General features: G+C 42.3%; 1 protein-coding gene across 1 annotated transcript in view; it reads left to right on the top strand.

Moving 5' to 3' along the window:
• Positions 1–777: 777 nt before the first annotated feature.
• The window catches only part of adgrl3.1 (adhesion G protein-coupled receptor L3.1), a 91,045-nt gene continuing 74,966 nt past the window's right edge, over positions 778–16,856 (top strand). Inside the window, exons 1-2 of the mRNA XM_073465839.1 lie at positions 778–832; positions 8,126–8,339. Of these exons, the coding sequence (XP_073321940.1) occupies positions 778–832; positions 8,126–8,339 (269 nt within the window). The remainder of the gene's footprint in view (positions 833–8,125; positions 8,340–16,856) is intronic.

The raw sequence follows: 16,856 nt of genomic DNA, 5'->3' as shown, positions 1-16,856 counted from the left end.
TAGACCTTATCTCATTGTACTTTTCACTGTCTGACATATTGTATTATATATATATAGGACATATTATTTTTAATCTAGAATGTAGATATGTCAAGGTTGTTGACAACAACAATATGAGTGACTGCTGCTTCTTAATCAATCCATGCTCTCTGTATATCTCTCAGCATCATTTAAGATAATTATTGATTGACATTCACTGGAGGCTGCATTGACCCATGTTAAGTGCTGTTTGTTAAAGCATAAATTTGCCATATGTAAAGAGAGTTAAAGGATGTCAGGGAAATACTTTCCTTTGCTGCATAAACTTCTTAACACTTTGTTGTTCAAGTAGCTGATCAGTAATGACCATGAGGCTGAATTGTTGTTTGAATATGCAATTTTACAGAGGCAGGTGGTTCTCTTTTGTAAGCGCTTGGTAAACTGTTAGAAATCTGTGCTTGTGATTTTTTTAAAAATGTGAAAATTCACAGTTTTTGAGCAAATGAAACAACTAGAGGTTTAATTGTTGTTGATGATACTTGCATCAGCAGATGAGGTTTAAATCCATGCTGTGTGTGAGAGTGTGAAGTAATATACCGAGATGCCCATTACACAGGGAGAAGGCATTTTAGCTTGTTTTGATATGGCATCCAAGTGAACAAATCCTGTCTGTGTGTCATTTTGCAGGCCTGTATGGTGTCAGGAACACTGAGCTGTGACAAAAACAGCTCACCACAAGCCCGTCTGGGCTCAGCAGGAAGTACCTCCAGATCTACTTCCAGGTCAACCTCAGACGTCATGTGGACCAGATGCCTGCTCTTCGTCTCAACCTTGTTTGCTCCCATCGCCATTGGTAAGATACAAGGCCATACACACAGAGCACACAATTATACACATATTTACATCCATGACAGTGTAATGCAACCCAGGCTGCATTATTTATATAATAACAACATAAACACACACACAATAACACGCTCTGAGGAAGTATTGAGACCTGACCACTCAGACTACATTTGGAGGGGGTCATATGGCCACATAATTTTAGCAGTGTGTAGATGAATGTGTCCCGGGCCACAATAAAGGACCGCCTACACACTGATTTCCATTTATTTCACTATAATGCAAATTGCGTGTTTGGGCTGTCTTAACCTTATCCAAGATAAGCAGCAGATGTTTGTGAACACCTTTAAACTAGTTACTGCAATATCAGAAAATCAAGCAATTTTGAGAGTTGTTGAGTGGTAAGAAACTTAAAAAAAAAATCTTTGCAAGACAGCCACGGCAAATTCCTGAATATTTGTGCTTTCTTGTAAATTCGATGTTAAATGCAATACATTCAAATACTTCTTTGTCTTTGTAAAAAACATTGTATCTGGCTGCAACTGTTAAAAACAGGCTCTCAGTCAATTATCTTCCACATCTGTAGTGGTTTAACATGTAGCCAGTTAAAGCTTTAGAAGTATTTACTGACTATCAACAACTAACTTAACCTTAGCCCTGGAAACTGCTTGCAACACTGGCATTACAATTTAGCTGCAAAGGGTTTACCACTCCACTTTTCATGGTAGGTTTTGTTACGTGTCGCAATAGGCAAAGCAAACGTGTAAATAATAAAATTATTGATGGCTGAATTCCACTTAGCTAGAAAAAGCTAGAAGCTAGAAAGGTGGCAGGGTCCGCCAAATATAAACAAAGTAAAACAGTATGAAATTGTGTTGTCCTTTAAAGGCCAGTTTGTTTATTTAGTTTATTCAGTCATGAAAACAAAGAGAGTTTGTTTATTTAGTTTGTTTAGGCATAAAAAAAAAAACAGTCAGTGAAGATCTTTCTCTTGGGATTAATATTACTTCCCCAAAACTACATAGTGCACCTTTAATGTTATTAGTAAACACCTTCGCTTCTCCTACTCTGGAAAGTCAACTTGTCTGCGAAGAAAAAGGTTTATTGCAGTGGGGTTTTTTTAAAAAAAAAGATGTTGTTTGCTGCCATGTTATTGTAACCAGTTGCATTTTTGGTCAGGCATATGTCAACTTAATATACAGTATGTCAAGGCAATTTACATGCAATTAACAGTAAAGTTTAGTTCCACATTTACAGCTTTACTTTATATGCCTGGAACTACAAATTGAAGAAATGACTGTATAGCTTTGACTCCCTATCCGCCCCCACACACCCAAGAACTGCAGCTGCAAAACCAAGGAAACACTTAACTCACTTACTCTTGTTCATTTACACAGATCCTCTGTCTTATTGCAGAGCACATTTATATCTTTCCCTCGCACACACACACACACACACACACACACACACACACACACACACAGACACACACACACAGATTTACACCACACACACATGCATACACATACACACATGCACAGTGCAGATGCAGCCCCAGTAGGCTGTCTGTATGTTTCCACCACTCCCTTGCGACGGTGGGCTTTGAAGACTCCTAAAGGGAGCTCTGGCCCACTTGGACTTAATCCTATTAATGGCTGCTGTCAATCACACTGTTGAGAGGAAAAACTGTGGCGCACGTGCAGACACATACAACACAAACGCACTCACTAAGGCATGTACTTGTGCCCGCTGACATACATGTGCACGGATGATATACTGGAAACGCTGGAATACTGTACACCCACATGGACGCTGATCCTCATTACAAAACACACACTCAAGCTCACACAGGAAATGCTCACAGGCAGCCACCTAGACACACAAACACCGACGGCTTTGCTTTACAACCGAGAGATGAGTTTCAGTCAAAGGTATTTGCATCAATGTCTAAAGAATAAGTCGACATATGCAAATGATGCTGTTTATACTTAGCAAGGATTAGCTGAAACAAAGACAGTTTAGCTTGAGGACACACCGCAGCGAGCCTCCATCTCTTCCAGCTAGCCGTGTCTTGTCATTATTTCAGGGTTATGTGCAGACAAATAAAAGAGAATAGGAAAGCATGGCTTTCTGAACATAAATCACAGATAAATAAAACAAAATCAGGGGTTTAAAGTATATTCCTGGCATGGACAGTATTTAACCTGACAGGGTAGACTTGTTAATCATGTTGGCTTTAGAAAAATGCTGCAATAGTCCAGTACATATGAAATAAATGTCAATAAGAGGACATCAAACAAACTGTGGCAAATACATTTCACAGTGTTAAAGGTAAGGAATTTTTCTTTTATATTTTTAACAAACATCATGAAAAGATTACCAATAATATATGAGTCCATTCCTCAATACTCTTTGTCTCTGTTTGTAGTGCTTTATATCCCTACTTAAAACAAACATATTTTAATAAAAGGCTAAGCCATTTCTTAAAGGGTCACCGTGTAGTTTTGGAGAAAAACTACATACTGCACCTTTAAAGCACCTTTTTCAAAAATATACTCAAGCAGGGTGAATAGTGCCTTTGTTGGGGACAATTTTTAGTTGTGGAGTAATACATTTCAAAATAAAGTACAATGCCCATCATCATCCTAATAAAAAAAAACATGTCTGCCAGAGCAACGGAGTGGTTTAGTTATGTGTTTTTAGTCGTTTTTTTTGATAATGATAGGAAAAACAGCTGGATCTGTGCAAAAGACATTCATTGAGGTGACTTTTTATTCATGATCCTTTTTCAGTAGTCCCACAGGAACTGGGTCTCTGACCAAAAGTTAGCCCTCAATAAAACTGAACCGACTGCACTGTGCGAATGGTTTTCCCATCATGCATTTATCCTCAGCTCCAGCACCTCCAACAAGCCTTTATTTGGTGAGCAGTTATCTGTATATACTGGAAATAAATAGATTTTGGACAACAATGGAGCACTGAAGAACAGAGGAGAAAAAAAAATTATATTGGGCTTTGGCTACACAGCCAAGTAAGTAGGATCAATTCATTGTTGGTTTTGTTTCTTTTTATTTTCACAGGATTTATTGACAGTAAGAAAAAACAAAAAACTGCATGCCTGCTTTAAAATATCTTTTGCACTTTAAAAATGTGTTGTTATTTTTGCTCTAACTCAGACGACCCACATTTCTGACACCAGTCTTGGCCAAATGCTTTGGCAGTTGGAGTGAGAGATCACCTTTTAAATCTCTCTCCTCTTCCCTCTCACCGTCTCCTTCTCCTTCTTTCCATCTATCCACCTCTTTCGCCACTCTCTTGTTCTTGGCCCAAATGTAAAAATCGATATCCTTTTGTTTCAGCCCCCTGAGGCAATAAGAGTGTCTGAATAAGATTGTCTGTACTGTCCGCTGCTGCCAAGTTTCTGTCACCACTTACACAACTAATGACAGACACATTAACATGCACTTGCCAGCTCACACATTATTGCATGTTTGCAAAGACAGAGAGCTAAATATTGGCTCCTACTCTACGTGTGTATCATGTGTGCTTGTTTGGAAAAATGTGACAGAAATATATGCAGAGCGAGGCAGGTTAAACAGAGTGCAGTTTTATAGGTGTGGCAGCTGATATAAATAGATGAATTAAAAGGTGACAGGACGGTGTGTGAGAGTCAGCGCATTTACTGCTGCTTATAAATGCAGAGTGGCTTTTAATTGGAATACAGATAGACCCCTTATTTGAATTGTGTGTGCGAGTGCGTGTGTTTGTGTCATAATGCTCTCTTTATGCCCAGCGGGGACCCTGTAAGGCAACACTGTAAGACATCTGATCCAAAGCCAGTCTAGACAGCTGCCTTACAATACTGCGTATTGATCCCCTCACGCTTCAATTAACCCTCTCTTCAAAATTTACATTCATGCTCACGAAGGCGGACATGATGCAGCCATTGACAAACTCATAAACTAACACACGTATTAACACCATAATGACCCACTGACCTTAGCACTCTTACCCTCTTTCACACACAAAAAGTCCTTCAAATCCTCAACCACTGCTGGGACACGCATCCTTTCTGAACGTGTGCTTAAGGTCTAATCATAGCCTGCGGTGATATACGTGTGTGTGTTCATTAGAGAGGACATTTTCAGTAAATGTCACTTATATATCAGTCTTATCTGGAAGCTAGCGCCTGCCTTTATCAATGTAGTGCCCTCAGGTACCGGCACCACACAGATATTGGCTATGAATTTCTGCCACGACATGTCATCACTCAGAGCATTTGTATGCGTGTGTGTGTGTGTGCGTGCGTGTATGTGTGTGTGCTCATGTGTGTGATGTGGTGAAGGGCAGTATTAAGTAGAGCCCGGGCAGAGTGTCATTGAGCTCATTCAGATTCTTTGCAGCATCGGTGTAACCATGACGCTCCTCCAGCCAATGAGAGAGCCGAGGGAGGGAGGACAGGGTTGCTATGGTTATCGTGACAGGCAGATCGAGGAAGGTGGTGCCGTGCCTCGCTTTTCAGGGATGTTGTAGGTCTGTGTTTGGATTGCAGGTAGATGCCTGTTCACTGTGTGGGTGTGTGTGTGTGTTTGTGTGTGCACATGTGTGTGCAGAAATGATTTGGACGGCCTTGACAGGATGAATTATTCAATAAAAACAAAATTGACATAGAACAATAAGCAGTCACAATCACTTGACACTATCAGATTTAATATACTTTATTTGTTTATTCGACAGGGACAATGCATATTATGTATATTGCTCCAGATATAGCTCAAACTCTCAGATGAGGTCCTATCCAGGGGTAGCAAGTGACAGTACGAAGCTGTGTACAATAAGATCGAAATTAGTTGCAGCTGGGCGAGGTGATGACAAAGCCGAACAACACAAGTGAACACCTTGGCTGATAACCTATCTATCAAGGGATGATAGCTGATGCACCTTGGGATCGTTGCTCTCAAGAACAGTGAATAACAACATCCAAGCTACACCACGGCAACCAAAGTCCCAGGGAATATCCAGCCCCAAACCATCGATATCACAGCACCCTCCTCTAATCACAAGTACATATGTTTCCAGTGTGTTAATAAACACATACTTAATGGAAGAGGACACATATTCTGTCATTATGTTGAATGTTATAGTCAGTGCAGGTACCATCCTCTCTTGATGATGTGTGGACTACTCTTTGATCAAATAAAAAAAATGACCATATTAGATCTTCTCACATTACAGTCCTGATATTTTTCACAGAACACATTTGTACCTGTCACAGCAGGAAAAGCACAAGTGTAAATGAAACGATTAAAATACGACTGTAGTTTCAGGGTCCCGGTATTTTGCATGCTGGCTTAGTGTCATGGCTTACTGGGACACTTGGAAGGAACTGAGCCATCCTCAATGAAATTTGTTTCACCTGTGCTTTCCCCGATATGACGAGCCAAAATGTCTGCCGTGAAAAAGTGTGATAGCGGCACCTGCTGTGAGGTGAGGCATCCCAGAAGCAGAGCTGCAAGCTCACATTCTTCTGAAGCACACATTTTTATTTTTTGTATTTGGCAGTGAGTGTTGTCTTGGAATTTGATGGCACAATGAAGAGCACATGCCCCATCACATCCCCTGACTCTATGTAGCACAGATAAGAACATGGGTGCAGAAAAATCGACTGCATAAAAGAAGTGGGCATCCAGATCTGAAAAGTGAAGCCAAGTGCCTTAAATCTACATTCTTTCTAATGGCTGCAAGGGGGCAACTCCACTGGTTGCCAAAATAAGTTTGATTGTGTACAAGTCTATGAGTAAGTGACTTGTTACTTGATTTATTTACTCTGTAGACAGTTTTGGAATGAGTGTATGGCAAGTATAAACTCACTGTGATGTCACCCATTGTTTTGTTCACTACTATTTCTGAAGCCTCAGATTTGGCGTTACGGCCATTGCCATCTTGTTTCTTGGTGCCAGAAGAAACAGTTTTTGGATGACATGGTGGAGCTAGAGAGGATATCCTGATTGGATCTGACTGAGAATCCGAGGAAGCGCTGTGTTCATGAGGAACATGTTGAGGAAGACTTGAAACTTGCGATTGAGACCAAACACTTATTAGGAAACTGTTTGGTGAATGAATAAATCAAGTGAGAAGGAGGGTCACTTTTTCATAGACTTTGATACAATCAAACTTCTTTGAGTTGCTGGCCATTAGAAAGAATGCGGGATAAGGCACCTCCGCATTGGCTTCACTTTTCAGACGCAGATGCTCCATCCATTTTACACAGTCGATTGTTTAGGGTTTCAATCGCTCGTCTCAAGCCTTCTTTAAGAAAGTATGATGTTCATTTTGTAAATGATTGTCACATTTACATTAGAATAGAAAATAAAGTAGGTTACGCTTTTGGGCATGGCTACCTTTTGAGTGATAAGTTGCTACCATGGCATAGCCGGTAGCCAGCTGCCGTCAGCCGTCAGTTGATCCAAACAAGCTCCCACCCTTGACCAAATGTGGTCACATCCTTCTCCATAAAATCCAAGATGGCGACGTCCATAATGCAAAACTTAAGGCTCCAAACGGTGGTCCACAAACCTTTAGGTGACATCTTGGTGGTTACGTCAACTTCTGTGTTCAGTGCAGAAGCTATTTTTTTCGATGAAGATTGCCAGACATTGAGCTTATAGGATATCTAGACCTAATTAGTTAATGGCAACTTGATGGCTGTGTGGTCTTGCAGATGCTTCATCATCCAAGAGACCTCATCAGTTCTACTCATTAAACCAGTAAGGAAAACAGCAGTAAGAAAGATCTGGGACAGATCAGTAGTTCCAATCTCATTGGAATTAATGAAATGTTTCCTACTTCAGTACAGGGAGAGTGGATGTATACATCAAATTTGCAACTTCTGAGAATAAGAAGTCATTGCTATCTTTGAACATTTCTGCAGCACTTAATGCCTGTTGAAATTGCCAGGCAATTACTCTCTATCTGGAGTGATGTCTAAAAGTGCTAACTGCAAAACAGTAATTACTAAGTTTGGTTCTCTTGCGACAGTGAACATGCCCTTATGAAAAATCTTCTGCAACGCTATTGTTTTTGTATAGCATGGATAATTAGTCCATATGACAAGGGTACAAATGCAGTTTCAGTTGAACACAATCTGTGCTTGTACAATTTAGGCCTCCAGTGCACATGTTTTAAAGGCAGCCCTACAAATAAGTCTAGTGTTCCAGTATTTCAGTAGGTTGAAGAGACAGTTATCATTAAATCAAACATAATCTTTGCACAGATGTTAATGCTTGTGTTTCTTTGTGTCCAGCCAACAGCCGTGCCCCTATCCCCATGGCAGTGGTGCGCAGGGAGCTGTCCTGCGAGTCCTACCCCATTGAACTGCGCTGCCCGGGCACAGATGTCATCATGATTGAGAGCGCCAACTATGGCCGCACCGATGACAAGATCTGCGACTCAGACCCCGCCCAGATGGAAAACACGAGGTGCTACCTCCCCGATGCGTACAAGATCATGTCGCTCAGGTCAGTAAGCATGTGTGCACATGTTTGTGTGGATGATGTGAAACGCACATGAGCGTGTGAAACACAGTGCTGCCTCTTGTAAAGAAAGTTTCCCTCAAGTCTCCTGTTTGGGGAGGACTGGAGAAACTGGACAACCACTGTGAAAGTAATTCATTCTGTGTGTTGCTTTGTTAATTAAGTTTGTCCCATGGTACACTTCGTGCAAAATGCACAACGCTGACTCATGGCACCAAGAGCTTTACCCAAAACAGGAACAGTTTCATACAGCAGAAGAGACAGACATTTCTCAGTCCCGGAAATCCTCGCAGTACGTTTGCAGTGTCAACTGTTCATTTAGTATTCATCCTGGTGAAGTATCAGTGTCAAGTTCTGCATTACTCACACGTTAACCCACTTCCACAAAGTTGACAGCACACAACAACAGCACAAAAACAACACAACACAGCTGCACACCTGTCAGTTGTAGTGTGATGGGGAAAAAGGAGAAAGGTGATGGAAAATCTGTGGAAACTATAACCTGTGAGCCCCACCCTATGCACCTCTGCTGCTATCAGTTCCTGTACAAGCAGTACAATGCCATACAACTGCAGAACCTTATCAGACAATGGAAATTACTCAGGTAACACTTCCTCTACACTTGACCGGTGTGTTCGCCTCCTCTTCTGACTGTGCTGCAGAATTAGTGGGCAGAATTAGAAGTGTTTCACTGAACAAGGGTAACAATACATGCTTAGTTCTGGTTTTCCTTTAATAGTATAACATTGATATGTTTTATGGCCATGAGCTGTAAGATGCCAATAAAACCATTCAGACATGGATGTATGGTTAGAAATGAGACTTTATAGATACTGTACAGGTCATGTATCATAGTAATTTTTAGCCAACAATGCCCTGACTCCCACTGATGTTTAACTTAAATGAGTCTCAGGAGACTAAACTAGATGATTATTATTCCATTAACACTTTTGTAAGAATAATCAGTGCTTATTTTTTTAGTTGCAAGATGTAATAATGTCTGATTCTCTCTTTTACCTCACTTAAACTGGCAATAGACAAGTTTTCTGCTTCTACGTATCCTTATAAAGTAGATGTTGATTGCACAATGTAATGGATAAAGAATAATAAAACCATCGTTTACACTTGTTCCCTATAAACCTTGCTAACACAATACAATTTTGTGTTCCACTGGACATGTGGTCACCCGGGAAAATTATTATAGACTAAATAGACTTAAATAAACTCACATTTTGTCATGTGTTGTTGTTATTTGTGACTCTGAGGAAAACAGAAACAATCCAGTTGTCTTTGCAACAGCGGCGCCAACAGCAATACCGCTTGGAAATGCCCAGGGGGAAAGTTGTCAGTTGCCACTTAAAAAGGTGCAATATGTAAGAAGTGGCCACCTCTCGGATTCGTACCCTTAACAAATAGGGAGCAAACTGCAGCTGCAGTTAACTAGTTAGCTCAGTTAGCCATGCAGTAAGTGGGCTGGACTGGTCTGGCATGCTAACTACAGTAGATGTCGGTGCAACACAATAGGTCTTTGACATAATGTCAAAACTCTTTATTTCTTCACATTCTGTTGATAATATTAGTTAATTTTCGAATGTTTAAAACTTAAATTCTTGCCCCTTTAACTCTGCACTTTTCCTGCAAACAAACACACACTCCAAAGATTTGTACATTTAACAGGAGACATTTTTTTACTTACTGCTAAAGCGATAAGAATTTTTGCTTTACTGGTATTCGTTATAATTATGAAGGAGTGGTCTTTTGTTCGTATTGTTAATGGTCTCTACACCCTACAGTGCCAACATTTTGTTGGGCAGGTATGATGATGAGCACTAACTGGAAAATAATAGCAGAACAAAAATAGCAATGAGGGGAAAGGAATGCTCTGTGTAATGAGAATGTCTGGATATAAATAATTCATTAATGTCACCATTAGTATCTCAATTTTTCAGATCACGTGTTGCTCTGACTTTGAGTGCTCTTTCCTGCTGTCCCATTATTTTCTCTCTCATCTTTTTTCTGTCTCAATATTGCACTCATCCTGCTGTCTCTCTCGCTCCTCGCGTCCCTCAGTCAAACCACCTGTCCATGTCATGTGGCGATGCTCGGATTGCGATTGCTTTGGCCTGGCTCAGCCTCTCCACTCGCTCTGGCAGCTGCAGCCTGTGTGGCCACTCTCCTGCAGTCCTTGCCATCCATAATTTATACACATGCGCACGCACACACACGCAGTAACACACGGCATGTACCACACACAGCATACACTGCCCAGGGGCTACACCAGACTTTAAGCTCCAATTAGCAGAGCCAGAGGCCAAACTTAATCTTGAGGGATCCTCTGTGGAGGTGACTCAGACCGGAAACAACTGTTTATCACATATATTTTCAGTGAATGTGTGTGTGAGCCTCTGTGAGAGTCTGTGTGCACAATACTGTACGTTCGCAAACATGAGCGAGGCTCAGAAATGTTCATGCACACAGTGTGTTTTAAAAGCACCAGCGTTGCACATAAATGCACACAGTGAATCTTTGAGTGTGCGCTCATGCACATGTCCAATGTGTGTGTGTGTGTGTGTGTGTGTGTGCACTTGTTAATGTGCGTTGAAGTCTGTTTTGGGGATTTTGCACACATTTCAGTGGGTGTGTGTGTGCTTTTTAGCTCTTTGCCGTACTTGCGCACTCCTCTTCTTCATTCTGTTTCAGCCTGTCTGGTTTCCACTCTGTCATTCCCTCTATGTCTGTATCGTCTCTGGTTTTCAAGCCCAGCTCAACTGGCTGATAAAAATCAGAGCATGTTCCGCCTGCCCGGTGTTTCCTCAGTATCACATTCTCTCTTTGTTTTCCTCCCTACCACTCTCCAAGGCCAGGGAGCGTGTGCGCGTGTTTGCGCGTGTATGTTTGTGTGTACGTGTGCGCCCATACCACATAATTGGTCTTGATATCAAAGCCTCATATCTCCAGAGGGTCTCACAAGGCTTCTCAGGCAACCTAGAGAGGACCTGATATCGCAGCATTTCCCAGATTATCTCCCCATTGGGATACCCTGGGTTGAAGGGGAAACAAAGCCGTAGCCATGAAAGTTACGCCTAATCTGTTTTAGTGATAGACTGGCCTCAGTTCAATGACTCACTCCGTTTTATCACATTTTGAACTGAAATGCCTTGATTTCAAAATGGCTACTGAGCATTCTTTGTTTAAAGGTCCGTTGCAGCTAATCCAATTTTATTTCATTTAAGAGAATGTGCATATTATTCCAGTTTTTATTGTTTCATTATGCTCATCCCACTTGTCCCTCCTCTGCACCCTTTATGTGTTTTCCTAGAAATCGGGATCAATCTCATTGTTTTTTTCAAAGTAGCCGTGTTGGCTACAGCCAGGGTGTGGTTCGTTTGAGTGTACATTAAAGCGTCGCTGGGGAGAGTTATATCAGGACAACACAAGCATTTGAAGGTTTGGGTTGTTCAATTCTGAGCAGGGAGAGGAGTTGCAAGCCAAAATGGTGGAATGCCTGCAAGTTATAGCAATCTACAGACATAAAAGTGACTCAATGGCTTCTACGGAGATACTTCACAATGCTCTCCTTGTCCCTTACTGATACTTGAGTGCTTCATGGACCGAGCACCTTTCAGCACGCTCGCTCTCATTCTCTCTCTCTCCATCTCACGCACATACTCGAGGTTGCGAGTGTGGACGCTCTGGAGAATGTGTAGAAGGTGCACACAGGCACACAAACTCTGTTTTGCTACCTCTGCCACATCTACCATGTTAGAAAATTGCTTCTGGACTTCAAACAGACGTTCCCCCTGACACCTCCATACTGCCTCTCCCACCTTGTCCCCTTGTTTGCCCTTCTCCCTTTCTTTCTCTCTTCTCACTTCCTCTCTATTTCCCTCCCTTTCTTCTCTCCCTTCCCATCCCTCCTCAAGAAGTCCCTCAACACAAAGGGAAAGCACTTTGACAAGAAAGACAAGGGTAGGGAGTTGTTCCCCCTTCCCTTCCGCTCGCCATCTCTCACTTGCTTTTGGAAGTGTTAAATAACAAAATACTTCATCTATTATTCTCCTATCTGCCACTCTCTTGATATCTCAGCTTTTGTCACTCCATTTCCGGATTTTTTTTCTTCCCTCTTCTCAAACCTCAAATTGCTTCTCACCCCCTGCTTCTCACCCTAACTGTCACTTTTCCTCTCTCCTTTGCCATCTGTTTTAGTTTTCATCGCCTTTTCCTGTTATTCCACTCACTTTTTTCTTTCCCTAGCCCAGGGGAAAGGTGGGGTTGAGCCTGCAGTGCAGGGGCTTATGGGGTTCAGCATGCTGCCTTTATTTTAAAGAATGTATTCTATATTTTGGCCCAATCTTGACCATAGGCACCAGGATTGAACACCAGAGACATCTCGAGTCTGTCGATTAAGCCGCAGCCTTCATTAGCCCCAGGGAACATAGGTGCACGGTTGCTATAAATCCACAACCGTGCGCCAGCCCTGTGTGCACACACACCAATGAACATGCATGCATTCATGAGCATTCTTACTTGCTCAAGCATGCATGCTCACACACTCTCTTGCCCGCACATACACAAACAGAGAAATTGAGGGAGTTGCTCATCAGTTCCCGAGCTCGGTCAACTTCTTCTGGCAGCCTGTCTCTTTAGAACTGAGTCTCAGCCTTCAAAGCACCAGGCTAGTGTGCTAGTGTGTGCACACGTTTGTGTGAATGTGCATGTGTGCGAATACATGCATCTATAGTCGCATGCTTTTGTATGCGCGTATGTGTGTCAGCGAGTGTGCGCGCACGTTTGAACCATTCACGCGGGAGACTGTAAAGAAGCCTCTGAAGTTCTTTTCCTTTGACTCTCTGAATTATAGAAAACCACTTGAATCAAAGACTGCAATCTAGTGCTAGCCATGTGCTGCAGTCCAAGACTGTGTAACCAGTGAACTATGCCATGCAGTCTGGCAGCTTTTTTTTTTTTTATCAGGCATACCTGCACTTCATCTGTCTTCTCCATTTGAGCCTAATCCATCTCTGCAAACACAGAAGGAGAAGGAGAGAGAGGCAGGACAGATAATGAATAAATGCTCTAAACCTTACATAAATCTTAGATTTTTGATCATTATTCCAGCCCAGTGACTCTAAGTACAAAAACAATATTATCTGCTAAATTGAAGTTTTGCACTGAGGCAATGGAAGCTGTGACTACTGTGTGTTTTGTGTGTGTGTGTGTGATGTCTTGCAGCGGTGGACTCACCAGGATATTTACAATTCTATCTGGTTAGAATATCCGGCTCTGACTTTTTCTGTCTTTATCTGTTCACTCTTCCTCTCTTCTCCCTCCATTAACTATCCTGCATCCCACTGAATGAGGTCATATCTGGAAATGTCCTACTTAATGTGTGTGTGTGAGTGTGTGTTGGTGTATGTGTCTGTCTGTGCATGTGTGTGCGCGTGCTGCCACCCTCATATAGTCACCACGCTTACAGGAGATGGCCTGCGGCACCCTTGGGGCCCGACTGTCACCCTTGCTCAGTGCGGTAATTAGGGCCCACACACATGCATGCATATGTACACACACGCGCATACACACACACACAAACACACACACCCCCACATAAAGATAGGGAGAACTCAGAAGTAAAGATACACTTAAAGATGGACAGATTCTGGCATACAGTCAGTCCTGAATCACATATACAGTGACTTTCCTTCAGCTATGTGACAGCATGGACGCTAAGGCTCCTTTGTAATCCCATCAACACATTTATTATTGTCCCTTACACATAGCTGCATTCTCCAACCACCCACTCACACACTGATATGCCCTCACCCTGACTGACAGCTGTGCTGCTCTCCCAAAACCTCTGTATTTCCACATGTCAGAGCCTCCACTGTCTGACCCTTCTCTCCTGTCGCCACAGCTCTGCTAACCTTAGTTATCATGCTTCACCGAGCACCTAAGCTACATGGCTGCCTGAGAATGGTTTGAGAATGGTCTAGACATCACACACACTCCCTCTTTCCATTCCACACACACACACACACACACACACACACAGCCTGACACATCCATGTGAGTCAGTGCCTCAGACACGCTGGCATGTAGACAGTGACTTGACTTCCACACTGACTTGATACTTTGACATTGGCACTGAAGCGCAAAACCAGACCAGGACACATGGAGCGGCACTCCTCATCCCCCCAGCAAATGCACATACACGCGCACGCACAACAGCATGCTCTTTTTGTGTGCATCATGAGGTGAGGGCTGACTAAATCCTAGAAGACAGTATCTCGGTGTGGCGTGGCTCCGTCGTCTTGGCGGCGATGGCGTCTCGCACGCTTCTCTGCTTTTACCCAACCAGGACAGACAGCCCAGCTGTCTGAAACGCTACTCGTCTTTTAGCTTTTAGGAGGATTTGGAGTTTGTGCAAGCAGGTGGTCTTGGATTAAACTGTGGAGAAAGAGGTGTCACATAGAGAAATGCACACACACACACACTCACACACACAAACACGGACACACAAATTGTAAGGCAGAGAGAAACACGGGGATGTCAGCACAGGAATGTTGCTAGGTGGAATCAAGAGGACGACTCCCCGAGTGTGTCCTGGAATCGGACGACGTGGAAGTTGCCATGGTTACCAGAGGAAGAGGAGAAGGGAGGAGAGGAGAGATGGCGGAGCTCAAAAACTACTTGGCCGTGAGCCTGCAAGCAAGAAAGAGGCCATAATGGTGTTTGTGTTAGCGTTATGTGTGTGCCTCTGTGTATGATAAGACATACAATATTGTTGAGCACTTTTTACTTCTCATGAAATATGATTCATTATCACCAAAAAAAAAAATGGGCGAATTCTAAAGGCTGAATTAACGTTTAGGATTTAACATTGTTAGAGACATTATGGTTTTAACCTTGAAAAAAACCTTTTATCTGCTCACCAAAATTGTCAGTCCAAGCAACCAATTTTCTTTGACTTGACTGCAGTTTGTTGGCTTCAGGATCAAAATTTCATTTACTCTTCAAGTACACTTGACATGAGTGGTGGACTTGAGTGGCTCCCAAAGTGAATGCACATGAATGCCAGGGGAGGTACTGAGGGTGGTGCAGTTTGTTTGACAGAGGCTACATATTGGATACAGCACATATAATATCCGTGGTATACACAGCATATATTGCATGTTAAATGTCAATAGTGACACTTGACACACTGGGAAAGAATTGGAGAAAAATGGGAGAGAGTGACATCCTCCAGCCAAATATTAATAATGTAACACATTTCAAAGCTTTTTCCCAGTAGGGAAAACAACATTATTTTACCTGTGGCTTGTCTGACAGGCTGTTCGAGCGCTGACAGAAACGCATTCAGGGACCGCAGAGGAGTGTGTCAGTGTTTGTGTGTGTGTACGTGTGTGTAAGTGTGTGGGAGAAAGAGAGAGAGACGGATCTGTCATTTCTTTATAAGTGCGGCGTGGTGGTGCTGGCACAGGATGTGATGCATCTGCTTCTGCTTCCCCATGGTAGACGTATATACAGACTTCCTCACGCAAACACACACACAGACACCTGTCTCTTGTTCCCTCTCTCTTACCTCTGTCAATCACACTCCCTGCATCACTTCAATTACTTACAGGTCCTCTGCATCCTTCCACAGTTCCTCCTCCTGTTCGACATCCATTCCCATCACTCCGTTTGTCCATCTGCAAACAGCACTACTGTATATGTGTGTATAACCACATCAGGGAGCTAATAAAGCAGAAACGAGGCCAGTAGGAGCAGAATCTTATATGTGCCGTGTGTGTGTGTGTGTGTGAGAGAGAGAGAGAAAGAGAGAGAGAGAGAGGTGGGGAGAGTGTATGGCCGGCCTAACAGCTTTTTATCCTGTAGCGAGATACAGTAACTGTGCTCTGTCTGCTGTCAAATGGGTTTCCTGAACTCCCGCAGGACATAAAGAGCCCTGTGAAATCATCTCTCCCACTTCCTTTTGTTATTTTCACAAACTGTCTTTTATTTTATTCCCCTCCAACTGCTCAACTCCCTCTGCTTTAATTTTTCCCCATTTGCAGATTTTAATTTGATTTCTTTTCAGACAGTGTTACACAATAGGAAATATTATTCGGCTAATTTTTACTATACTGTATTCAGTCTATTTGTAAGGATTATTTAGACGACTAAGACAGTTTATGCATATTATGTTTATTAAGACAGTTTCAATATATAGTGGTAATATCTAGCAATAATTCTTGCATTGTGTTTAATCTAATTGTTTGTGGAACTACATGCAGGCTGAATGTATTTTCTTAGTTCCTATCAAACTGCAGTAACATCAAGTGACAGTAAGTGACAGTGGAGGAAATATGTGGGATTTATGTAATTTACATTCAGAGAAATCATCTCGAAGGGTCTCTAAACTTTAGACAGCAATTATGAGATTTTACAAATCTCGATTAAAGACCCCCTCCAGACATGTACTGACAAATACGTTTGGAACAATGTGTGTGTCTGAAATGTTTT

This window comes from Pagrus major, chromosome 1 (assembly GCF_040436345.1).
Source record: "Pagrus major chromosome 1, Pma_NU_1.0".
NCBI lineage: Eukaryota > Metazoa > Chordata > Actinopteri > Spariformes > Sparidae > Pagrus > Pagrus major.
Note: the sequence above shows the minus strand (reverse complement) of the source record. Positions and strands in the feature narration are given on the sequence as shown.